This window comes from Cloeon dipterum, chromosome 3 (assembly GCF_949628265.1).
Source record: "Cloeon dipterum chromosome 3, ieCloDipt1.1, whole genome shotgun sequence".
Taxonomy (NCBI): Eukaryota; Metazoa; Arthropoda; class Insecta; order Ephemeroptera; family Baetidae; genus Cloeon; species Cloeon dipterum.
Window position 1 is genome coordinate 22,530,087 of NC_088788.1, and position 22,387 is coordinate 22,552,473.

The window sequence follows — 22,387 nt, forward strand, 5'->3', positions numbered from 1 at the left end:
CAAAAATTTGATAATCCTTTAATTCTACATAAAAGTTTACACAAGGCATTCGATTTATTGGCATGGTAAGGCAAAGTGGTACCGCGGCTAACATGGCAACACAGACGTGATTTTTTGTTTTGTTTTTAAATTGATGTGGCAAAGGAGGCAAACTTTTTAGATAGCCTCAAAGGGCAACTATTTTAATCAACCATGTCGCTGTTCTCCCAGTAGGAAAAAGTTCCCCTTCCTAGTTGATGCATACCATAACAGAAGTTATGATACGTGGCAACCATGTTAAAAAATCAGAGCTAGTTGGCCGTGTTGGCAGCGCACGGCTTGTGTTTTCTACCACCCGCCACCATAAATAAATACAGGAAAAATCCACATCACAATAAAATAACAATACAATTTCGCGCATGACTGATCGACCATGCGGCGTTTGTGCCAAGAAGAGGAGCTGGCTTTAATTTATTTTTCCCTCTAACACTTATGAATAATTCCACCACTCTTCGCCGGCGAGTGCGGCTGATAGAAAGATTAAAAATGAAGCCGCCGCCGCTGCTCTCTCTTCTGGAGAAAAGGGAAAGACTCGTGACAGGGACTGCATTAAAAGCAAGCGCCGGGCACATTGACTCACTCACTCCCAGGGAGTTACATTTCAATGTAGATCTATCTCTTGCTTGCGCCCCCGTCACAGACCACTTTTATTTTCTATCTCTTTTCCTAGACGACTGCATTAGATGTATGTGCAAAAAAGGCTGGCTGAAAAACGGATTGCGGAATGCTGTGTGACGTACACACACCATCTTACTCTAGATAGGCTCTTTCAATGTTTGCATTCAATCAGTTTGGATTTGGTGCCGGAAACCTTTTTCCTATCATCTGTTTTAATACAGCGCGTTTGCAAATGGAGTTTTTCCTTTTCGCTAGCAGAGGACCTGGTTTGTTTGCTTATGCAGCCCGCAGAACAGTGATGACGTGCCGGTTGCATAAGTTCTAAAAGCGCAGTGTCTGCTGACAAGTTTTTTGAGCTCTATTTTGATGGTAAATTGGATGTGGCTTCCCTTGTTAAATGTACAGATCCCTGATACTTGCTTTAATTTATTCAATTTTTCCTCACGATGAGTGCATGACACTGTCGATCATTTTCTTCATCTCCTTAATGCGCTCCTCCATACAGAGCATGTCAAACCGATCGCAACTCCCATAGTTTGACGGCCGCGACTTAGCCCTTTCCCTGCTCATGTGGTTTTTCACCAACTCCTTTCGGTGCTGTGAGCGAGACCTGCGTAACTCCAGCTTACTTTGCTCGTCTTGCTGCATCTTCTCCTTCTCCTCCTGGCGATATTTCTTGATCCTCTGTAGTGCTTTCTTCGTGTCTGGCATTTGGTCCGCGTTGACGCATTTTTTCAGCTCCCTTTTTTCCTTCGTGTTGACACTGGATGAGCGCCCAATCAGTTCAGGCCGATCCCGCTGGACCTTTCTGGCCCTCTGGGCAGCTAGTTGATGGTCCGCTTTGGCCTCACACCAGCTGATATATATTCAAGATTAAACAATTTTTGATGCATTACAAATTAATGACAACAAAAATCTTTATGTAATATAATTTACAAAGCTTTGTGGCCCAGTTTCATTTGATTAAATTAAAAAAAACATTTACCTTTTGTGTTCCTTGGCCTTTCGTCGAAGATCCTGCTTATTTTTTTCCTTCTCAATCAGCCTGCGCTCTTCTACTTCAGCGTCCTCCTTGCTGAGCTCCTCCGAAAACTTGCGCTGCACCTCGAGCAGCTCCTTCTGTCTTTTGGCAACGCGTTCCAGGTTAATTTTATGTTGTTCGGCCCCATATACTGCAGCCTCTCGGTTCGCGTCGACTGGCTTGTGTTTTCGTGGCTTCGGTGCGTGCTTTTCTAACTCAAGCGACTGCTGCTCGCGCTCCCTTTGCTCCTGCTCGCGTCGGTTGGCCTCAACCTTCTCCTTGACGCGCATCGACGCTTCACGTGCGTAAATCTTGCCCATTAAACTCTCAGTGTTCCACATTTCCCAGATTTTCTTTGATTTTACCGATTTTACGAAAGATTGCTACCTATACTGCGAATTTTCAAGCTCTGCTCTGATCTAAAAACTACAACAAAGTGACAATCAGAATTAAACAAACAAACATTCTATATGATTTCAGAGTTTAAAAAATGCAATTAACCTCAAATGAAAACTTTTATTGTTGATATCACTCCTACTGTAGTCAGTATTTTTTCATGATTTTTTGTTATCTTTTTGAAATCACGGATTTAATTTGCTATGGTACCGGCAATAATCATTGCCAGTATAATTTGCAACAAAGGGTCGAATATAAAATTTTGCATCAATTATTGGGCAATTTTGTCATCACTTTTTCATTGTGAGCAGTTACTGGCAATCGCTGCTTCCACAGCGAATTGCATTGTTGAATATAAACGTTTATTTAATTTCGAATAAACTCTCTTCATTTTTTAAACCCAACCGGTTCCCAGCCTCACTCTATACCATGTTTGACAGGACAATAAATCGTGGCCGAGGCACATATTTGATCGGGAGCCTTCCATCTGAAAAAATGCCGATCGAATGATGTTCACATCGGCGACCCAAGCCGCGGGCTAAATACACTAGAGCAGGCTGGGTGCTCGAACAAAGCGCCGTGGTGGCGACGAGCGAGTAAAGTGTGTGCGTGACGTCAGGCGTTTTTCGCAGCTCTACCGCATGTCTTTACAGAATAAATTACTATCATTATAAGTTTTCATCCGAATGAAATGACAAAAGGCGGCTTTTTGCAAGCCCGTTTTTTGTTGCCGTCCCGCCGTCGCCCCAAAAGGCGTCGACCTTCTCGTGTACGGTCCATATACAGTAAAGTAGTTTCGATTCCTCTCCCCATTGTTCTCTCAAGAGCGGTTATGGAAATTGTCTGTAACGCAAGGTGGCCAAATTTCCCAAGCTCTTTTTCCGTTGGTGGCCCATATATTTTGCGGGCGAACGAATCCTTCAGCCTGCCGCACTGTTTATCTTGAGCAGATCCCCGTTGGGAGAGCGCGAGAGGGTTTCCCACTATCTCACACGCCCTCGCTTTTTTATTTGCGGACGGATCGACAAATAATTAAGTCGAGCGCACCTGATAAATTATTGCTCGCTGGTGTAAAACCCTGCTCTTTATTCCCTGGACCCACGAAAGCGAGTTTTTTATCCACATCAAAAGCACGTTGAGCTGGCGAAACAAAATTAAAATGCCCTTTTTGCCGAGACACATTGCTGCTGGCTCTGCTGCCGCTCGTTTTCATTCGCTTGCGCACAGTGGCCGTGTTGTGCGTGTGTTTTCGCTCTGTTTACATGTTGGTCACAGAAAAAATGTTTGAGAACGGAAAAAGAGCACATTTATTAGTGCTATTGTGCTGTATTTTTCCCTCCAATGGAATTAATGAAGTCGTAAAATTGAGCCGACCGCTTTTGCTCTCTGTTCGCTGTATAGAAACATACATTTGGTGCAATTCCTCAATGCCACTTTCTATCTCTGTTTTTGCAGCAGCAAGCTCTTAGTTTCCATTGTAAACTGTTGTGACTGCCAGAAATCAACGGATTATCTTCGTGTTTACGATTTTAAAAGCACAATTCAAGCGATAATATGCAGTTTAAACGCTCCAATGTTTTTGTCATTTAAATTATGATATACTGTTTCACTTTTTAAATGGGGTAATGTACTTTGTCCGAAATGGGTGATCTGGGAATAGTCCGAACTAATCGGAAATTGTCTAAATGATTGGAAATTATCCGAAGCGGAAGATTGGTCCAAACATAATTCATTCACATCGGAACTGTCTGAAAAACCGGAATACGCCCGAAACCATGGAATTTGTCTGAAAAAACTTTTGATTTTGCCTGAGAAAACACACATCAGAAAATCCTTTGTTGTCAAAAGAACAAAATCATTAAATAAGTTGTATTTCTATCAAAATATGAGTCAACCTGAGTCAGAGTGTGGGAGTTAGCTGTCTTTTGTACTACTTGAGGCTGATCATAGAGAACTTCACCCACTGGATTGAAGTGTATTCTTGCATGTCCTTTCAAGAAAACCTCTAATTAAGTTTACCCTTCATCCAGTTTTTTCGTTAGTCGCGCGATGGAATAGTCCTGAATGAGATAAGAGACCCTCTCTTTCAAGTTATCCTTTTAACATACTGCAAGTTCTTGAGATTTAGGATATTGGCTCTCATTGACTAGAAATTGATATGGTGATTTTCAAATGTACTTAACATTTACGTTTCAAATTTTCAGACGATTTCCTTTGCACAATTTAAATTTAATGACAATTTTCATTTCGGATAGAGATCAGTCATTCGGGCAATTTCCGAATCGCTCAGATAATTCCGGATAACCCATTTCGGACAAAGTACGCACTCCCTTTTAAATCCCGAAAAATAATATGTTTATACACCCCAGCAAACAAAAAATAGAAATTTAAGAAATGGAATTTACGAGTCTCGAGGAGATGTCTAATCCTCCGCCAAATAATGTCTTTTACTAAATGATTTTCTTTTGTCAAAAAAATATTTTTAGTTTCTTTTAAGTGATTTTAAAATAATCTTGAGCAAGTTTAAGTCATTCAGTTGGTTGATTTAAAAAAGCACTAGCAAGCCTCAAAGTGTTTTCAATTTACTAAATACGCTATGAAAAATTGGATTTTACTTCTTGCTATTTTTTCCTCACAACCAACTTTGTTGCCATCATTATCGAACATACCCACATAGTGGGAAATATATCAAAGTGCTACCTGTGTTGCCGTCTTTGAACTCACCATAATATCTTTTCTTAGGTAGTAATTTTGCTCACAATTTCTGTTCCAGACCGACTTTGGCCGGCATTTAGATGAACTTGCCTCTCGAGCCGAGGTCCTAGTGAAGCGCATCGTGTGTCGACTGCTCTCCGAGAAGAGCAACTTGATTGCTCAAAGACTTCTCGCGCTGTGGGAACACTACCTAGAGACTTCCAGAGAGAATCAACAAAAAAGGACCGTGACACTGGAAACGCAGCTCTTTCACAAGAGGGCAAAACTTTTGGGCGAAATTCTAGAGAAACTTGAGACATATTCTTCAGAGGCGAGAGACATGAAAGAGCAGGTGCACCAAATAGCTCAACGTGCCTTGGAAGCCGGCGCTCTCAATGCAGGTGGAAGATTTGAATGGGTCGACAGCCTTCTTGTCAAGGTTTGAATAATTTCGCTTTATTTTTCGCGATCGACGTAGTTATTGATTTGAAAGAAAAAAAATGATATTTTTTATTCATTTTGCGACAGCACAACGTTTGAGAAGGTAAAAGCTGCCCTATTTTCTTATTCATAACGCTGCGCGGGGAAAAATATGGCCTTAGGCCGCTATTAATTTTATACAGGTCTTACAAATCTTTCCTGTTTCTTTCTACAACATTAAATTTTTCAACAGTTATATGCAGAATAAGGATTGAAAAATTAAATCGGGATTTATATTTGCGTAAAACTGAACAAGTAAATGTTCTTTCCAGTGTTTGAGAGATGGTACCTGGCTTTTAGTGGAAAACGTGAACATGTGCAGCGCTGCGGTTCTTGACAGGCTCAACGCACTCCTAGAACCAGGCGGCTGCCTAACACTTGGCGAAAGGGGGGTGAATAGCCAAGGCGTTCTGCACACCGTGGTCCCTCACCCCAATTTCAGACTTTTCTTCACCATGGACCCCAAATACGGTGAAATCTCGAGGTTTGTCTTTTATTCCACACTCCCCTTTCGACCATTTTTCACATTTGTAATTTTGTAGGGCAATGAGGAACAGGGGAGTAGAAATTTATGTGCACAGCCCTGACGAAGGAAGCAACGCGCTGCCAACATTGGATTTGTGTGCTCTGCTCTCCAGCTGTGGCCTTAGTTTCCACTGCGAGCAACAGACTCTAATAACCGTGCACAAAGCTCTCGGAGCAAGCTCCTCTGGTATTTTTGTTTGCTTTTTTATAATTTGCATTTTTATCACCGATCGGATTATTTACTGCAGCTATGGACCCAGCGCTGAAGCTCTCGTCGCTTATGCAGGCGGCGGTGCTAGTTTACCAGAACAAATTGAGAGGCAGTTCGATTAAGGAGGCAATGCGATTTGCCTGTGTGGACGTGTTTGTTAAGCCTAAATCCACCGCTGAAAGCAAGAAACAAGCTTTGCTATTGCTGGATGAAATTTTAGATAAAGCACTTTTCGTTGAAAGTGAATTTGACAGCATCCCGCAAAGCGTGACTCAAAACGTATGTCTTAGCATTTCCAAGTTAAATAATGAAAAAAACTACAAGCAATATTGTTTCCCCCAGCTAACCATGGTTCATTATGGAAGTGCTCTTGCTCAAGCGAAGCAAGACTGCGCACTTTTGCTCGCATGCCTTGCAACAGAAGAAGGCACAACAGACTTTTTGAACAAAGTTTGTGATCTGAGGTATAAAATTTGAATCCATTTCCATCTAATTTTCTTATACAATTGATAAAAATACTCAGCTCTAGCTTGTCAATCGCTACTGTGAGTTTGCGTATCCCTCTGCTCCTTTGGATTTACAAATTGTCAACCTTGAAAGAAGTAAAACTGAGACATGCCGTGATTGAGAAAACTTGCCAGGGAGCACTGCGCCAACTATCCACCAAAATGAAAGACGCCATAGTTGCTGCCCAACCAACTAGGTAGTTAATGATTTCTCTTAATATATGAAGTTATTTTCATGCTTATTATTCACAGTGATTTGGCAGTCATGGACGATTATCTGCAATTGTGTTTGTGGATTGAAAATTTGTCCATTACCCCAGAGCAAAAAGTTACAACCACGCAAAAGGGAGGAAAAATGACAGCTTTGCAGTACTCGCAGGCTGTTGAATCAAGTTGGATTTAAAATTGTGCTTACTATTCTCCTACTAATTTAATAAATTTAATTTTCAGAGAAAGTTCCAGCAAACATGAACAACTCACCTGTTCTGGTCAAACTATCAAAGCTTCTCAGTGCGACCGAAAATTGCCTTGAAGCACTTGGTCGGTCACAGGCGAGGCTCTCACTGGAGGAGTTTGAAACTGTGCGCAGAGGCTTAACTTGGAGGAACCATATTTTCAACTTCGCCTGCGGTGCGACTTTGAGCAAAGCTACAGTTGCTGAAGTAGTGCAGACGCTGACCACCCATTTCAACTGGCTCAAAAAACACCTGCTCAATCCCATCATTTCATTGAAATGGTAATTACTTAATTGCATTTACCGAAAAAATTTTAAATGGTATCGCGGTTGCAGTGACCTACCTGAACTGCGGCACTTGAAAAAACTTGCTGACGAGGTGCGTGTTTCAATCGAGGATCATCCATTGAAAAAGCTCGCATTCTTAGCGTTGCCAAAGATTGGGCAACCGCTGCCTTTCAGAAGTTTGAATCATCTGCAGGCAAAATCAAAGCTCGACGAGTAAGCTTTAAATTATGGAGTGAAGGAATCATGAACCGTAACAAAAAACATTATCTAGGCTGTCAGAGCTTTTGCTCATTTGGCCGACAAATGACAAGAGTCATTGGAGCAAAGTTATCTCTTGGCTAGGAACAAAGGATGGTAGCTGCGCAAAAAACCTGCTCATCTCCTCAATGAAGAGTTTGCACATGCGAAATGATATTCCTAGTGGTATGTGATTTCTAGCTCTCTCCTTGATACCTTGCACTAATCATTTAAATCTTAGATGATATCACTAGCCTAGAGAGCAGCGTGAATCTGCTGAATGAATTTACGTCCCAGACGAAATCATTTAGTGTGGATTCATTAATCCATGACTATCTCCGCCTGCTTCTTCTGTGCAAGACAAGGAGTGACTTGCAAAACAACCTACTGTCGCTGGAATACCTTTTGGAAAATCTCAAGAGAGACCCCATATCCCAGGCTGACATGTTGGCGCTCGTTAGTTTAGTCATTGAAGTAAGTTAATTGATAATTATGAATATTGTAGAAAATAAATTATACTCTGCCTCTTAGGACCCCAAACGGGAATGCCACCGGCTGAATTTGGAATCAAGCATTCTGCAGTGGCTCTTGAATAGTTCTCCTGTTCTTAATGCGCCACTCAAATGGCTTGAATGGACTGAAAATACAGAGAAAATTGAACACAAAGAATTCTTTGAAGCAGATAATGAAGAAATCAGCAAAAAACTCGTAAATAGTGTATTTTAACTCATGGAAAAATTATGACACGGCTATTTTGCAGGCAAAAGTCAGTCCTGACTCGGCAGTTCTTTCTTTGCTTGCCATGTTCCAAGTCTTCAGCTGTGGAAACAAACTGGGAGAGGCATTTGACCACCAGAAAAACATGCAAAAAATTTCCTCTTTCATTTGGCAAGCAACTGAAAGTCTGAGCTTAGATTCGCTTAACCAAATGTAAGTTTTTATTGCACTTTTATTGATGTTTAGCGTTATAATTAACTTATAAACAGGAACAATGAGCTTGAATTGGTGAAAAAATCATTTGATGAGATTTTACGGGCACTGAGTCCTGCATCAGCTGAGGAAGTCTCAATCCAAGACAAAGTGTCCTCATTAGACAAAGTTACGACTTACCAGCCGCTTCTGGAATCATGCAGCAATCTGGCCCAGCTGCTTTCCAACTTTACTCTAAGCTGGTCTGTCATTGGAAAAGCAAACGTGCTCCTGGGCTTCATTACGCTGACCTTAACTTGTGCGCTTTCGCCTGTCGATCCTGTGCAGAAAAATTCTCTCAAATTGAAGTACACTCTGCAAGATTTGTCTGACTCCGAGGTGTGCTTATATGCAAATGAGTTACTTGCCCGTGTTAGGGGAGACACAACTAAAACAGATCCTGAGCCAAGGCAACAACATCCTCTTGTTAAGATGTTACTTGAACATTGTGAAAATTTGAAGGAGAAAAAGGACAAGCTTTCCATCACAACAGCTACTAGACCTGAAAAAAACCTTTATTCAGAAATCAAGAAGGTTCCGCATACTGACGATGCAATTGATTATGAGTCTAATGTTTTTGTACTCTAGATGGTGACCCAGTACTGCAATACACTGGCTTCCACAGGCACAGCTCTTCATATTGCAGATGAGCTTTTCCGCATCTCAAACGGTGAAGATGGAAATTTGGATTTGCTCCTTAACCAAGAAGAGACCTGGCAGCTTTCGCAAAACAAATTCTGCAAGGATCTGAAAAAGATAGGAGCGCACTATCCAGATATCGTGGATCCAATTTTCTTGGCTGCATGCAGAGTAAATCAAATTCTAAATATAATTTAGCTCTGCATCTAACTTAAATCCCATTTACTTTCAGATTCGCTACGGAATGTATCTCATGCGTTGTGGTGCCATCAAGCGAAACCAACATCTGCAGAATATTTTGAGCTCAACCTGCAGTTTTCCTTGCATCTCTCGTCAAAACCCAACATTATTTGACTTGGTGAAACAGTGCACAAAGCTACCAAGATTGACTGCTTCAGAAGTGCTGGACCAAAAGTTCAAACATCTTCTTCATAAGCAAGTATATTACTGTTAGATAGAACCTCTCTTTCAATATTCTCTTAGGTTGAAGATGAGTTCTTTTGAGGAGTTGAAGTTCCAAATTTTGGCTCGAGGAAGCTTGGACAAAGATTCTTGTAAAGTTTTCATATCGGAACTCAGTGGACTCGCCAGTTTGTGGAAACTCCAATTGGAGGAGAAGGAGCAGAGGGAAAAAGAAGCGCAGAGCTTGTACAAAATGAAGAGCACCAAGGAGGTTGAAGAGGCAGAATTAAAGAAAACCTTCCCACTGTTCCATCAAGAGTTTGAAGATGTTGCTGGAAATGTAGTATACCAGAAAATGGACGCTGATGTGCAGATCACAGATGCAGAGCCAGAAGACTTTGATCTCATCACTGATGAGGATATGGCCAGCATTGGGTACATTCACGAACAGGTGTTTGTCAGTACCACCCAGAAACCGTGGCTGGAAAAACCAGTCGTGGCATTGCCAGAATATAACGTGGAACCACTGAAATGTAGGCTTGAAGTCCTCAATTCTCTGCTTCCACATGCTTTCTATTCACTGGACAATACCTTCGACAAGGCTCTCTCAGGTATTTACTTTATAATGGATTTGTGACAGCTAAACTGTATTAAATAATTTTAAACAGGAACATTCCTACTGGCCCTGAATCATGACACTGACTATTCAAAACGGCCTTATGACTTCTACCGAGATCCTCTGCCCAGCGAAGCAGTTAAAGGCTTGCCATTATTGAAGGCCATTTTGCAGCGGGTGCATGAGCTGATGCAAGAATGGCCGGAACACCCAACCCTCCAAACCGTATTTACACGTCCTTATTTCCAACAACATAATATAATAAAAATCTTTTTATCAGCTTGAAACTCTTTGTGACCGGCTGATGACCTTCCCATCAAAGAGTCCCTTGGCTCGATTTTTGTGCGGCTTTGAGCTTCTACTGTCCCAACTTCAGTCTTGGGAGGCTCATGCGCACACAGGAGTGAGTATGGGAGCTCTAAGCCAGGCAGTGGCTGATCTAGTGCTAGAGTGGCGCCGGCTGGAGCTGCAGAAGTGGACAGAGGCTCTCGACTCTGTCGAGTACAAATGCAAACAGAAGGCGTTCAGTCGTTGGTGGTGCCACCTGGCAACCCTGATTGACCCTACTGGACACCAAGACAGCTTTTCTGTTCAAGACGTGATCAGTGCTATCCAGCAGTTTATGGAACAGTCCACAATGGGTGATTTTGCCGTGAGGCTCAGATTATTGAAGGCTTTCTATTGCCAAGCCTCACATGGTCAGGGATCACAGTTTCAAGGTATAGTTATAATAATGAAAACAATTCTAGATGCAATAACTTTCTCTGTAGATTTGCAGAAAGTCCTGTGGAACGCCTTCACGTTCTACTCGCAGTTCTTGCAACCGGTTTTAAACCGGCTGAAGAGCTTGAGAGCTCCAATTGGAAAGAAACTGAAAGAGGCGGTTAAAATCGCCAGGTGGACTGAAACAAACTACTGGGCTTTGAGACAGAAAATTGAAAAGACACACAGAACCCTGTTCAAGCACATGAGAGATTATCAAGTACGCAATGCAATGCATGGATCGTTTAACTGTAATGTCTAAACCTATTTAATTCCAGGAAGTTCTTGATCAAAAAGCGTCTACAGCCATGAATGTGCCCCCTGTGGTGTTGAAAGAGTGGAGTCTAGATATGAATGTCTTGGCCTACCTTTCTAGCATCAAGCCTGACGTAATTTTTTCAATACACTTAATGTATAGTTTTAACGTGTCTATTTTAGGCCACATTGTTGCAAGATGATTCGCTTGGGGCTAATTCTTGGTTTAAGAAAGCAAAGAAGCTGTGCAAAGATATGATGTCAAGCTACCGCTACCCTGAGATCATCAAACAGATTTCTGACATTGTTTTGGAAATTGAGGACACTACAAAGCTTGTTCTTAGCCAAGGAGTATGATTTTAACTAAAAATGCTATGCTGTTCTAAATTCAAATTTGTAGGCTTCTCCTGGGAAAAACCATGACAAAGAAAAGTTCAAATCTGACCAAAAGAATCTGCTGCAAAGAAAGAGAAAAGCAGTTGCTGACACCTTCAAATCCATTCAACAACTGGGGGTTTCTTACCGAACGGGTTCAATCCACAAGTTCAACTTTTCTCTTGAATACTTCCTAATGGATCCCTTTGACGTTTTGGCTTGCAATGAAGCCCCCCAACAGTATGCATTTAAAATATTAATTTGATATTTTTTATCATTGCTAACTCTACCACATAGGAAACCGGAGGATGATCTGCAAAAAGCGTGGAGTGGTTGCAAAGAACAATTAGCAGCATGCGTGGCAAAAATGTCCCAGCTGTCTGCAGCTCTCACAAAACCATCAAGTGAACTAGGCCCTAATGATTTAGAAAAATGTCAAGGAAATGCTTTGCATCTCATGGTTTGTTATTATTACATTGCGCGTATGAAACGTTTTTGTAACACTCTATTGCAGGAAATGTTAGTAAATGAACACAACCTTCTGAGCAAAGTCAGCAATGATGTAAACATGCTTGGTGTTAATCTTCAACCGCTGCTAGATGCTTCCGTTTATTCTGCTGAGAATTACAATCATACCAGAGTAATTTAGCCCATCAAGGTTTAGAATTTCTTCAAATAATTATTCAATAATTGTAGGAGGTCATCTCCAACATAATCGGAAGTGCTGCGGTTTGGATCAGCCAGTTTACAACCTTACTCAAAGCATACCCAAAGTCTGACGATCTTGACAATGTGCAGCTGATGCCAAACGTAAAGACTCCAAATGCCCTCTCGGTTGCTCAAGCCTTGGATTCAGCAGAATCTCTATTATCCAATGTTGAGAATATTAGATCAATTCTGATGAGTTTGGACGGTAATAGTTTATTGATTGTTTATATTCCAATTCCCAAATTCAAAATTATTAAATAAGTAGATTGCGGTCCCATCGTTGGCGAAGTTTCTCTAGGAAAACTGAACAACTGCAAACCTTTCTTGGAAGATATGACCAAAAAAATCACAAAGTTGAAAGATGTAGCACCGAGCTGCACAATGGACACCATTGATTGGCTCCACGATGAGTTGTCAAGAGCAGTCTCGCTTATTTCCAAACCCTTAACGACCTCCTCTTCAGGTAATGAAGAAATAATTTATTATTCTTTAGTGAGGACTAATTTTTTTCTCAAATAGGTGTCCATGAATTGGATGTCTTGCTTGAGAAGACACAACAGGCAGCTCTTTTGAAAATCCAAAAGTTATACAAATCACTTAAAAGTAGACCACAATCAAGTTCGGAAACAGAGGTAATTTTTTTTAATGTATTGCAATTATTGTCATATCCTCAAACCTATTTAATGTTGCCATAGTTTGAAGAAATGCTTTTGTTGAGCAACACAAAGAAAACTTTAAAAGAAGATGTGGACCTCTTGAGCATAGGAGAAATCAGCAAGTTAGTTGCTGAGTTGGATCTTGTACTTGCACAATCACCAGAGGCTCTGGCGTAAGTAATAATTTTGATGGTGTTCCTGTGTAATTTTCATGATTCTTGAGTAGTAAAGTGAAGAAAATTGCGCCTCTCATCCACCAAGTTCAACTGCTTGCAAAATATTTTGCCGTCCAACTTGCCAGCTCTTTGAATGTGTCTTCCCAACTTCTGTGCCAGTACTTGTGCTTGGCCACCATGCTTGTCCAGAAGGGATTCAACATGCCCCCAGAGATGGCTGATGAAAAGGAAGGAGAGGGAGAATCCGAACCTTCCCAGGGAATGGGGCTTTGCGATGGAGAAGGAGAGAAAGATGTGTCTGACCGGCTTGAATCAGAAGATCAGCTTGAGGGCGCCAGACAGGAGGGCGACCCTGAAGAGGAACCAGCAGACAAAGATATCCCGGTACAGATATTCATTACTCTTCACAGTGTGTATATTATTTATATCCAATCCGATTTTTAGGAGGAAGACAACGGTGTTGATGTCAGTGACGACTTTGAGGGTAAACTACAGGATGTAGGAAAAAACAAAGAAGGGGAGGATGATGATGGCAGCGGTGATGAAGAAGGCGATGAGGATGTGGACAAACAGATGGGAGAGACTGGCGAGGAAACAGAAAATCTTGACAAAGAAGTTTGGGGCAGTGACGAGGAAGAGGAAGAAGGTGAAATGGATGAGACTGAGAACGGGAAAGGAGAGAAAGATGACGTCGTTCCTGAAATTGGAGCTGCTGAGGACGGAGAAGGCCCTGAGGGCACCCAGGAAAAGAAGGACTGGGACGCTCAGCAGCAGAACGAGTTCCCAGAAGACCAAGTCGATACCCAGCATGGTATGTTGAGTTGAGACTTCAAGTCTTCTATTCCAATATTGACTGAATGATTTCCAGCCAAAAATGAGCAACCTCCTGAGCCTGAAGCTCTTGATTTGCCAGATGAGCTGAAGCTTGATGGTGATCAGGAGGATGAAAATAATGAGGAAGAGTCAGGAGAAAACCCATTCGAGACTGAAGAGTTGAAAGGTTTTACTTGATTTGAGTTGCTTCTCTCACTAATGATATCCCATTTATACAGATATCAAAGAGCAGCCTGAGGTTGAGGAAAATGCTGAGCCTATGGAAGAAAAAAGCACTGAAGAGAACCAGATGGACGCTGATGATTCTGGAGATGACGAAGAACAGAACTTTGAGAAAACTGGGGACAGCAAAGAAGGTGACGAAGAAGGAGAAGACAGCACTGACAAAGAGCAAGAAGGTCGTGGGGAGGAGATGGACGAAGACACTCCTGATAACCAGGATGTTGAACCTGATAAAGTAAGTTTCTAATAATCCTAAATTGCTTTATCTCTCATGAGTCAAACAGGATTATGAAGGAGAGGACAAAACCGAGAGTAATGAAGATAAAGCTGAGGCAGCTCAATCAGCAAAGTCTCAAGATAAGGCCTCCCAAAACGATTCAACATTTGACCAAAAGGTATATAATAAACGTATTTTCAAAGATATATTTCAAAGTTTTAAATCAGGAGAACAACTGGGGTGGAGAGGCTGATGAGGACAAGGGCCAGGAAGGTGTGGCTGAACAAGACGAAGGGCACGCATCTGCATCTCAGAAGGATAGCAAAATGGCTGCCCCTGCAGAAAAGCAGATTGGCAAACAGGAACCAAGAGAAAGGAAAAAGCCAGGCAAAACAGATGATTCTCACACTTTAGGTAGTTTCCTTGTGCTTTTTGTTTTGTTTGGACACTATATCCTGGGACTTAAAACAGGTGACGTGAAAGAGCCTGTTCAAAAGAAGCTAAGACTGGCTGACGATATGGCTATGGAAACAGGGGAAGATGAGCACAGCGAAGAAGAGGAGGGCATGCAGAAGGATGTGAGTACTTAATTTTCTCCTTGCGCAACTTGACTGTAATGTTGAATCATATTTCAGGATGGTGCAGATTTGCATCAACATGTGAAAGAAGCAAAATCAAGCACAACCCAGACCATGGATGCTGCTACAAAGGTAGGAAATTTTTATCTTAGGTCTCTCAAATGTAACTAAACACTTTTATTAGGAGCAAGCGATAGAGCAAAAGCCGGTTGTTGGCCAGGAGGATGACAAGCCGCCCAAAGACGAGGAAATGGAAATTGTTGAAGAAGTGGAGGGTAAGTTGTATACATCTTGAGTGTTTCGTTGTTTTAAATGTTGTTTATCTCGTTCAGAAGAGAAAAATGACGGCCCGCAGAAAGAACTAAAGGCGGAGAAAACAAAGGGAGTGGATAAGCCGGAAAAAAGTGAAGACGGTCAGCAACCTAGAGGAGAAACTTCAAAAGAACAGGTGGAAGTGGAAGGTGACATTGTCAACACTGAAAATGTGCCACGCGGTGGCGCCTGCACTGCCCACACTCAAATCATGGAAAAGAGCAGTGGTGACGAATTGAGTCCTGAGGAAGTGCAAGCCCTCAGAGAACATTTGGAAAAACAGTTGGCCTCGTGGACATCCCCGCCTGCAAGTGCAGAAGCCTTTCAAACATGGACTCAGTTCTTGTCGGCCACTGCAGCCTTGTCCAGGGATTTGTGCGAGCAGCTGAGACTTGTGCTTGAACCAACTCAAGCTGCGAGGCTAATGGGTGATTTCAGAACGGGGCGCAGAATCAACATGCGAAAGGTGAGTGAATTGATCCTCTCTACACTAAAAAATGAATCTTCCAGAAGTTTGGGAAATTTTGAAATCTACATTGACAGATGAAAATTTCATTTCGCGGCTGTTATGATTGTGGTTTTAACTGGCTTCCGTTACTTCATAATTATATTTTGGGTTTTGTGTCTATTTGAAAACCTGGGAATGCTTTATAATTGAAAACGGAATTATTTAGTTACTATTTATTATGTTCCTTTAATAACTTCTTCTGAAGCTAATTTAACATATTTGTTTGATGTTAAAATTATATTTTTATTTTGCAGGTGATCCCATACATTGCCAGTGAATTTAGGAAAGACAAAATCTGGCTGAGGAGAACAAAGCCAAGTAGGCGAAGGTACCAGATTGTGCTGGCACTTGATGATTCCTCAAGCATGGCAGAAAACCACTCAAAAGAGGTACCTTTCTTAAAAAATGTCTTTCATGTGCAGTTTTTTACGCTGTTCTTGATTAGTTGGCCTTCGAATCGTTGGCTCTGGTGAGCCAGGCGCTCACCCTCTTAGAAGCTGGAGAGCTGGGCGTTGTCAGTTTTGGGGAAGAGCCAAAGATCTTGCACCAGTTGGAGACTACTTTCAATGAAGAGAGTGGAGCTAGGCTAGTTAATTTCTTAAAAAAAATATTGTGCCCTTATTGTTGATTTACTCCAGGCTGCTGCAACAGTTGAGCTTCAATCAACGGCAGACTCGTGTAGGACGAATGGTCAACTTCGTATCGTCGATGCTGAGTGCAACAGGCAGGCAGTCCAACAGTGATGTTGCCCAACTCTTGCTTATTGTGTCGGATGGAAGAGGAATTTTCAGTGAAGGGCGCGAGGTTGTTGAGCAGGCGGTCAGGGCCGCGAAAGAAGCTGGTGTATTTATTATTTTCCTCGCAATTGAAGATCCTCAGAGCAAGGTAATGCGATTTTGTTGAAGTGATGTGATGTTTTCCTTTAGGAAAAGAACTATATCTTGAGACTTTATTTATCCTACTACAAATTGGAATGTAATACGTTAAAAAACTCATAAGACTACTGCTCTTTTGCTTCTAGGACTCAATTCTGGACATAAGGATGCCCGTTTTCCACAATGGGAAGCTGCAAATGATCTCGTCCTATCTGGAGAATTTCCCGTTCCCGTACTATTTGATTTTAAGGGACATTGAGAGTTTGCCCTCTGTCTTGAGTGACGCTTTGAGACAGTGGTTCGAATTGGTAGCAGTAGATGTAAGAAAATAAGCTGACGTGGAGAAATGTACTGTTTGTTAGTTCAGCAATAATAAAATTACCTTTCAAAATATTTATTTATCTGCCTATTTTTTCCAGTTACCACTGTTATTAACTCCATTAATTTCCAACTGATCCTGTGAATTTATTTTATTCTAATATATATCAATATATATGTCAATGTTATAAACTTAATAGCAACAGCTTTAAACCAGATAAAACAACATTTGTATTTTCACACTAGTTGATGGCCTAAAGTTAGATTCAGGAAGTGCGTGCTATTGCGTTATAAAGGCTGCTTATCTGCGAAAGCGGGCAAGTGCCGCATAACAGGGGTAGAGGGAAAGGGGTTATAAGCAGCCTTCAGCTCGCGCATCTCTGGCGCGCAGACTCTAGCGCCTGGAGAGCTCGCTTCCCAGCGCTCATCCCCTCTGGGTACAGCGAACCCTCAGACTCATTCTCGCCATTCCGCATCGCACAAAATATTATTGCAAAGGTATGGCTGATACCGCATAGATCGGGTCTGCAGATTTTCGCAGAGACAGCAGGACACAACATGTTGTTTCAGCAGCTCTGCGAAACTTCTCTCAACGGCATCACTTCATTAACGTTCACCCCTTGAATTTGTCGATACTTTCTGAGTGCACTGCAAACGCGAAGATGAAGAAGCAGAATATGCGAACGCTGTCACTGGTAGTGTGCACCTTCACCTATCTACTCGTTGGTGCCGCCGTCTTTGATGCACTTGAATCGGACACCGAGCAAAAAAGATTTGAGTTTTTAACAGGTAATATATAAAAAGCTCACAAATCATTAAAGAAAACATAACTTTAAGCAGGAAAAAACTACGATATACTGATTGAAAAGTTGTAAAGAAAATATTGGTTGATACAAGATAACACTGGAATTTACGAAATTGAACACTAAATAATTTTAAATGGAACAAAGGTTAACTGAGCAAATATAAAAAAAATCAGCTTCGACAGGCACTGAATTTTTTTCGAATTTTGAGTAGTTAAAATTAACACTATAGTGCCACAATTATTTTTAACTATTACCTCCCAATCTGATTAGGTCGAATTTTTGTTCACTTTTATTTGGAAATTGAGATATATCACTATAACATGAATGGGTTCCATCTCTATTTTCAAGATTTTGCCTGTAAAAGATTATCTTTGAAAATTAGAAACCTATTTAATCCTTTTCTTATTTTTCAGATGTCAGAGAAAATCTGTTACAAAAATATAATATTTCACATGAGGACTACAAAGTGATAGAAATTGTTATAATTGAAAACAAGCCGCACAAAGCTGGACCACAATGGAAGTTTGCGGGGGCATTTTACTTCGCAACTGTGGTTTTAGCAATGATCGGTAAACTAGTTACATGCATCCAATTAGTTATATAATTTGAACTCCCTATAAGGTTACGGACACTCCACCCCAGTAACTATTGGCGGGAAAGCCTTTTGTATGGCGTATGCTGTATTTGGCATCCCTCTAGGTCTTGTCATGTTCCAAAGTATTGGTGAGCGTCTCAACAAAGTTGCTTCGGTAAAAAATATTGAATGCAAAAAAGAACTAAATAAATCAGTAACTTTTTGCATCTATGCGGTTATAGGTCGTTATAAAACAGGGAAAGCAATGGTTGCGATTTTCCAAAACGGAAGCTACTGAAATGAACTTGATGTTGGCTACAGGACTGCTGTCCTCGATAATCATCACGACGGGTGCGGCGGTCTTCTCCAGATACGAGGGTTGGAGTTACTTTGACAGTTTCTATTATTGCTTCGTCACACTAACAACCATCGGATTTGGGGACTACGTGGCTCTACAGGCAATATTTTCATATTTACTCAATTTAAGAAGGATTTCTCAATTAAATACATTGCAGAATGATCATGCATTGAGCAACAAGCCAGGATACGTTGCCCTAAGTTTGGTTTTCATCCTGTTTGGGCTGGCGGTCGTGGCCGCCAGCATCAACTTGCTTGTGCTCCGCTTCATGACCATGTAAGAACATATATTTATGTAATTAAAATATAACCAACTGACGTGATATTAACACGGCATGAGTTGATTTCATTATTTTAAAACGCGTTGATAATTTGAAAGTTGGTAACAGTCATTAATTTAATTTTAAAGGCAAGCCGAAGACAACCGACGGGAGGATGACGTAATGCAGTCCGCGTCACACCATGTGGTCACCTTTGAAGGCGACATTATGTCCCTGAACGGAAAAATCCTCTCTGGCCATTATCTGAGCTCTTCCATGGCCACAGTTGACACAGATCAAGTGTCTGTGTGCTCTTGCACTTGCCTCGGCAGGAAGAGCGCCACCCTTTGCTTGCCAACCGTGTGTCGACCATTGTTGGACAGAAAAGTCAAGAGCCCGCCCTACCCACCGTCCATGACCAATCAGCAATTCAAGAGGATTAAAAGAGCCTCAGTTTAGAACCCATCTTGCTTTACCGCATTGTTCAAGATAAAAAGTTTTGAAACCATATATCTAAGGTTAATAAATAGTAAGACCGGATTATGCCAATAAAAAAATCACCTATTTCCTTTCATTACTATAAACAAGCAAGTTTAATGCTCTATTTGATCAACAAACTGTTTCTGTGGAAAGCAAACAAATACCTGAAGACTAGGGGATTGTAGCCCAACATAGAGGGTACACCCTTTTCATACCCCGCAGTTTCGAACATACTCATGATTGGAGAGAGCCAGGCAACATTTTTTGCCCCTTCAGTGCCTACGTTGTTCAGCTGGTAGATGGAAAACTGGAACCACTTTCCATTTGTGTGTACGCCTTGGATTGTGACCGGCGTCGCCAGCTCACCAGTGGCGTTCTGTCAATTATTAAATGAGTGACCAAAAATTTTAAATATGAAATAGAAATTCACACCTCCTGCTTGTGTTTTGCCAAGGCCAAAGCAGTGATGAATGAATTCGCAAGAGTCCTGCCTTGAATTTGATTTTCATTGACTGGGACCTCTGTGAGGTTAGTATTTGTTGTGTCGTTGAAGTGGAAAACCGCCGTATGAACAAAATTTGACGTTGGAATATCTGAAATAGGACTACGTTAAACACAATTTGTTAACAGATAAAACAAGCTCACTTATTAATTCTGTGTCTTCGTAAAATTTGTTTTGAGACAGGGATGCAAAGGGCTGCAACGGGAAGATGTCGGGCAAATCCAAGTTTTCAGTGCGCGCTGGTTCCGTGTAAGCTTTCATGGGGTTTTTGCCACAGACGAGCATTGCAGGAGAAATGTTGAAATTGATTAGATTGCGATTGATGTCCAGAAGGGTTCTCAATTTTGCGTCTCTGACCACAATTCCGTGAGGCTCCATGGAGAACGAATCGCAAATTGAGAGCAGATTTTCGCTCATCACTCGGCTAGAGTAAATACTTGTTAACAATTTAATCTTTTTGGAAGAAAGACATACTTCCTCCTATAATCAGGAACCCCGAAAACTGGCGGAAATTTGTATGCTGGTCTCTCAGGGTCCTTAATCTTGGGAAGTTTTTCCTGTACGGCATCAAAGAGGAAACTTCTAATGATGCATCTGGAAATTGAATAATATGAACTATAATTTCAAATATCCAACCAAATGACTCAAAATACCTACTTTTTAACCTGCTCGTCGCACTCTTCGTGTAATAAGCCGTCGTTTTCCTTAGCTAACTCTTCAATCTTTTCAGGGAGGCCGCTATGGAGGATAACTGTGTTGGTGAGATTCTGAGCTTGCGCCAGACCTTCAACCAAGATGCTATTTTCTTTGTACATAAAGCACGGTCTATCATGATGCATAGGATGGTTTTCATCCATAGGAATTTGCTTCTCATATAGCCCGACTATATTGAGGCTGAAAAAGTAATGTAACAAATGAAAGGGTATCATACATACATAACTCGATTTGTAAAAGGTTTGTCCCTGCACTACATAGATATTTACATATATATATATATATATATATGGCAGACTCACCATTTTCGCCCAACTCACACTTCTCGCTAGGATAGGGATTAACATTGAATCTTCCCATCAGAGCGAGAAGTGTGAGTGAGCGTAAAGTGTGAGTCCCCCATATATATATACTCAATTATAAATTAAATAAATGTATCATTTTCGTGCATCTGTGTAGATTGTAATATAACAATACCATAACATATATCATCGCAACAGTACACATATAATACATACCTTTCAGGAGGAACTCGTGGCCCAAATCTTTCTTCAAAAACATATTTGGGGTCAGTCAGCTTTATCCCAAGAGAAGTAAGGGTAGATTCAGCATTGGAGTCGATAGGAACCCTTTTGTTTTTGCCCTCGACGTACCATTTCCGAACAAACCACCTCTTTATGTGCTGTTTTCCAAGTACTTGTGTGAGGCGCATCTTGCTATATGTATGTATTGCAATAGTTTTTAAGATAATTATCGGTGATGAATAACTCGAATTCACCTCTTCGTACAAAAATATCAATCCGGGAAAACACAAAACTCGGCTCTCGCACCCCGAACTCAACTCAGCTGAACTCCGGGCTCTCTGTCCGCGTGCTTATACAAAATATGGCACGCCCCTTTCAACTTACACAAGAGAAAGACACCCCCTTTTTAAGTCCTGTCTTTGCCTTTTCTTACTCATTGTCAGTGCTCGCAGCGTTAAACATAATTAAATTAATCTACAGAACTAGATTCAAAACGGGCTCAGAAAAAGTCGTGTTGATGGCTTGGAGGCTCCCTAAATTTAATTACTGAGATAACCAATGTTGACGTTGACCTCGATAGCTAAAGTGCGGTTTAAAATAATTTTAGTAAATAACAGCGAGAGCCCTCCAAAATTATGCGGTATATTTTATGTATTTTATGATAAAAATGGCGTAAATGTCTTAAATACATAGGTGGTTTTCTGAGAGTATATAATTCCGAAGAATATATGTATATTCATCAAGCAGGTGAAAAAAAATAACTATGTATGTACATAATATTTTGACGTAAATGCGTAAGATTTAAAGAAAGTAGTGGACAGGATATAGGTGATTTTAGTTATCATTCTCCGTGGCACTCATAAGTTCAACAACATTACAAGATTTTTAGACCCAATTTAGCAAAGCAGCAGCTCGCCCAAGAGTATGCTGCATGGATATTTCATTCCGTTCCTCAAGCTCTTTTCCGCTAGCCAAAAATTGAAAATATAATTTTGGCAATATTCTCGTCAAGGTCAATTAAAAATTTTCGGTTGAAAGAACTTCGTCCTGGTCCCGGCAAAATTGCGCAGCGTTCAACAAACGCCCAAATTTTCATTGTCGGATTGATTGTTGACTTTTTCTTGCAACAAGGAAATTCGCGTTTGGTTGTTGAAAGTTACGCAATTTTGCCGGGACCAGGACGACTTGTTATCATATTTATATCAGTCTCAAAAATGGGCTATATTCTCAAGTATTTTACGTATTTTATACATACTATGCAAGTTCACTGCTTGTTTAA

At 41.1% G+C, this 22,387-nt stretch overlaps 4 protein-coding genes across 5 annotated transcripts in view; 2 read left to right on the forward strand and 2 right to left on the reverse strand.

Moving 5' to 3' along the window:
* LOC135940619 (midasin) overlaps window positions 1–16,970 on the forward strand; it is a 48,250-nt gene extending 31,280 nt beyond the window's left edge. Inside the window, exons 32-74 of the mRNA XM_065485590.1 lie at window positions 4,848–5,207; window positions 5,521–5,732; window positions 5,791–5,960; window positions 6,022–6,263; window positions 6,327–6,448; window positions 6,508–6,687; window positions 6,743–6,882; window positions 6,941–7,226; window positions 7,281–7,445; window positions 7,504–7,655; window positions 7,711–7,943; window positions 8,001–8,177; window positions 8,230–8,399; window positions 8,456–8,972; window positions 9,027–9,248; window positions 9,310–9,512; window positions 9,561–10,090; window positions 10,148–10,320; window positions 10,376–10,814; window positions 10,866–11,077; window positions 11,136–11,246; window positions 11,296–11,463; window positions 11,513–11,727; window positions 11,785–11,947; window positions 12,002–12,127; window positions 12,184–12,400; window positions 12,458–12,658; window positions 12,715–12,827; window positions 12,891–13,024; window positions 13,078–13,411; window positions 13,472–13,838; window positions 13,896–14,027; window positions 14,080–14,318; window positions 14,368–14,478; window positions 14,528–14,714; window positions 14,772–14,878; window positions 14,936–15,010; window positions 15,063–15,153; window positions 15,211–15,656; window positions 15,953–16,087; window positions 16,144–16,283; window positions 16,337–16,583; window positions 16,720–16,970. Coding sequence (XP_065341662.1) covers window positions 4,848–5,207; window positions 5,521–5,732; window positions 5,791–5,960; window positions 6,022–6,263; window positions 6,327–6,448; window positions 6,508–6,687; window positions 6,743–6,882; window positions 6,941–7,226; window positions 7,281–7,445; window positions 7,504–7,655; window positions 7,711–7,943; window positions 8,001–8,177; window positions 8,230–8,399; window positions 8,456–8,972; window positions 9,027–9,248; window positions 9,310–9,512; window positions 9,561–10,090; window positions 10,148–10,320; window positions 10,376–10,814; window positions 10,866–11,077; window positions 11,136–11,246; window positions 11,296–11,463; window positions 11,513–11,727; window positions 11,785–11,947; window positions 12,002–12,127; window positions 12,184–12,400; window positions 12,458–12,658; window positions 12,715–12,827; window positions 12,891–13,024; window positions 13,078–13,411; window positions 13,472–13,838; window positions 13,896–14,027; window positions 14,080–14,318; window positions 14,368–14,478; window positions 14,528–14,714; window positions 14,772–14,878; window positions 14,936–15,010; window positions 15,063–15,153; window positions 15,211–15,656; window positions 15,953–16,087; window positions 16,144–16,283; window positions 16,337–16,583; window positions 16,720–16,905 — 9,150 coding nt within the window. The 3' untranslated portion in view covers window positions 16,906–16,970. The remainder of the gene's footprint in view (window positions 1–4,847; window positions 5,208–5,520; window positions 5,733–5,790; window positions 5,961–6,021; window positions 6,264–6,326; window positions 6,449–6,507; window positions 6,688–6,742; window positions 6,883–6,940; window positions 7,227–7,280; window positions 7,446–7,503; window positions 7,656–7,710; window positions 7,944–8,000; window positions 8,178–8,229; window positions 8,400–8,455; window positions 8,973–9,026; window positions 9,249–9,309; window positions 9,513–9,560; window positions 10,091–10,147; window positions 10,321–10,375; window positions 10,815–10,865; window positions 11,078–11,135; window positions 11,247–11,295; window positions 11,464–11,512; window positions 11,728–11,784; window positions 11,948–12,001; window positions 12,128–12,183; window positions 12,401–12,457; window positions 12,659–12,714; window positions 12,828–12,890; window positions 13,025–13,077; window positions 13,412–13,471; window positions 13,839–13,895; window positions 14,028–14,079; window positions 14,319–14,367; window positions 14,479–14,527; window positions 14,715–14,771; window positions 14,879–14,935; window positions 15,011–15,062; window positions 15,154–15,210; window positions 15,657–15,952; window positions 16,088–16,143; window positions 16,284–16,336; window positions 16,584–16,719) is intronic.
* LOC135940622 (uncharacterized) lies at window positions 1,070–2,133 on the reverse strand. The gene is made up of 2 exons (XM_065485594.1): window positions 1,643–2,133; window positions 1,070–1,513 (listed from the first exon to the last, which is right to left on the reverse strand). The coding sequence occupies exons 1-2, from the start codon at window positions 2,017–2,019 to the stop codon at window positions 1,099–1,101; spliced, it is 792 nt and encodes a 263-aa protein (XP_065341666.1). The 5' UTR covers window positions 2,020–2,133; the 3' UTR covers window positions 1,070–1,098.
* A 320-nt stretch (window positions 16,971–17,290) lies between the features above and the next one.
* Task7 (TWIK-related acid-sensitive K[+] channel 7) lies at window positions 17,291–19,431 on the forward strand. The gene is made up of 6 exons (XM_065484533.1): window positions 17,291–17,680; window positions 18,111–18,266; window positions 18,319–18,446; window positions 18,514–18,729; window positions 18,787–18,905; window positions 19,038–19,431. Exons 1-6 carry the CDS (start codon window positions 17,554–17,556, stop codon window positions 19,345–19,347), a joined length of 1,056 nt encoding a protein of 351 aa, XP_065340605.1. The 5' UTR covers window positions 17,291–17,553; the 3' UTR covers window positions 19,348–19,431.
* A 21-nt stretch (window positions 19,432–19,452) lies between these two features.
* Window positions 19,453–21,512, reverse strand: mRpL37 (mitochondrial ribosomal protein L37). Of its 2 annotated transcripts, none has more exons than XM_065484531.1 (7): window positions 21,363–21,512; window positions 21,103–21,300; window positions 20,528–20,764; window positions 20,345–20,464; window positions 20,014–20,294; window positions 19,801–19,961; window positions 19,453–19,744 (listed from the first exon to the last, which is right to left on the reverse strand). In XM_065484531.1, the coding sequence occupies exons 2-7, from the start codon at window positions 21,294–21,296 to the stop codon at window positions 19,490–19,492; spliced, it is 1,248 nt and encodes a 415-aa protein (XP_065340603.1). In that variant the 5' UTR covers window positions 21,297–21,300; window positions 21,363–21,512; the 3' UTR covers window positions 19,453–19,489. The 2 variants fall into 2 exon arrangements, with proteins under 2 accessions (XP_065340603.1, XP_065340604.1); XM_065484532.1 differs by having other exon boundaries at window positions 21,373–21,441.
* Window positions 21,513–22,387: the final 875 nt, after the last annotated feature.